The sequence below is a fragment of the Acanthisitta chloris genome, unplaced genomic scaffold (assembly GCF_000695815.1).
Source record: "Acanthisitta chloris isolate BGI_N310 unplaced genomic scaffold, ASM69581v1 scaffold8873, whole genome shotgun sequence".
In the NCBI taxonomy this organism is placed as follows: Eukaryota; Metazoa; Chordata; class Aves; order Passeriformes; family Acanthisittidae; genus Acanthisitta; species Acanthisitta chloris.
The window spans coordinates 222-1,668 of NW_008664249.1; the positions used below are offsets into that span (position 1 = coordinate 222).

The 1,447-nt window shown below is 62.9% G+C and overlaps 1 protein-coding gene across 1 annotated transcript in view; it reads left to right on the plus strand.

The window, feature by feature from the left end:
• Window positions 1-6: 6 nt before the first annotated feature.
• The window catches only part of ZBTB48 (zinc finger and BTB domain containing 48), a gene marked incomplete at its 5' end in the record, with an annotated part of 2,293 nt that continues 852 nt past the window's right edge, over window positions 7-1,447 (plus strand). Inside the window, 5 exons of the mRNA XM_009071268.1 lie at window positions 7-99; window positions 203-295; window positions 565-651; window positions 953-1,107; window positions 1,235-1,406. Coding sequence (XP_009069516.1) covers window positions 7-99; window positions 203-295; window positions 565-651; window positions 953-1,107; window positions 1,235-1,406 — 600 coding nt within the window. The remainder of the gene's footprint in view (window positions 100-202; window positions 296-564; window positions 652-952; window positions 1,108-1,234; window positions 1,407-1,447) is intronic.

Here is a 1,447-nt window from a genome sequence, read left to right on the forward strand (position 1 = left end):
GAGAAGCCTTTTGAGTGCTCCAAGTGTGGCAAATGTTACTTTAGGAAAGAGAATCTCCTGGAACACGAAGCCAGGAACTGCATGAACCGATCCGAACAGGTATGCCCGGAGTTGCCCTGCTGGGCTGGAGCATGGCTGCCGTTCGGCCGCAGGAGAACCGGGGGCCAAAAAAAAAAAGCCGACTCTGCCCTGTCCCTTGCAGGCGTTCGCGTGCTCGGTGTGCCCAGAGGTGTTCAAGCGGCGGATGGAGCTGCGGCTGCACATGGTGTCACACACCGGGGAGATGCCGTACAAGGTCAGCAGCTCCACCACCCTTCCGGATGCTGTTGGACACTGGCACAGACCTGGGACGAGCCTTTCCCTGCTGGGGCAGCCCAGCCCAGCGGGGAGCTGAGTGCACCAGCTGCCTTCCCTAGTCCGTGGCAGCTCACTGAGGCTCATTGCCCATCTCTGAGCCAGAAAGTGCTCCCTGTGACTGTGCCAGGAGTCCGTGTTCTGCTCCCCATTGGCCCTCTCCGCTGTTTGGGGGCAGCTGGAAGCTGACCTCTCTCTCCTGTCTTGTAGTGCTCCTCCTGCTCCCAGCAGTTCATGCAGAAGAAGGACCTGCAGAGCCACATGATAAAGCTGCACGGTGCACCCAAGCCGCACGCGGTAGGGACCGGGGCCACGGGGGCGTTGGGGAGGACATGATCCTGCACACGGGCCCGGCCTGGGGAACGGCGCCCGTGTCCTGCCCGACTCTGTTAGTGAGGCAGGGGGCACAGAGCTGCTGGGAACGAGCTTTTTTGGGCACAGGAGGACCAAGCACTGAGCAGCACTTTGCCTCTGTTGGGCTGACTCATCTCACCGGGGGTGTCTGAGCCGGGGGTGGGCTGGGTGTTGGGTGTGAGTAGGTTGGATACAGGTGTACCCTAAATCTCAGCCTAAGCCCCACTCTCCTGTGGCCTTGCAGTGCTCAACCTGCTCCAAGTGCTTTCTGTCCCGGACAGAGCTGCGCCTGCACGAGGCCTTCAAGCACCGCGGAGAGAAGCTGTTTGTGTGCGAGGAGTGTGGGCACAGGGCCTCGAGCCGCAATGGCCTGCAGATGCACATCAAAGCCAAGCACAGGTAGGACACATCACCCTGGCTGTCCTGTGTGGGCCTGAGGGTCCCCCTGCCCGGAGGTGCTGGGCTGAGGCCCGAGGGGCTGAAGCTGGCGGAGGCAGAGGTGACAGGGCCCTTTCCCTGCGTGCAGGAACGAGCGGCCCTACGTGTGCGAGTTCTGCCACCACGCCTTCACCCAGAAAGCCAACCTCAACATGCACCTGCGCACGCACACCGGCGAGAAGCCCTTCCAGTGCCACCTCTGCGGCAAGACCTTCCGCACGCAAGGTACCCCCGGGCGCGGCCGGGGTGGGTTACGCCGAGCACCGCGCTCCAGCATCCAGGGGTGCAGCAGGGCAGCTCC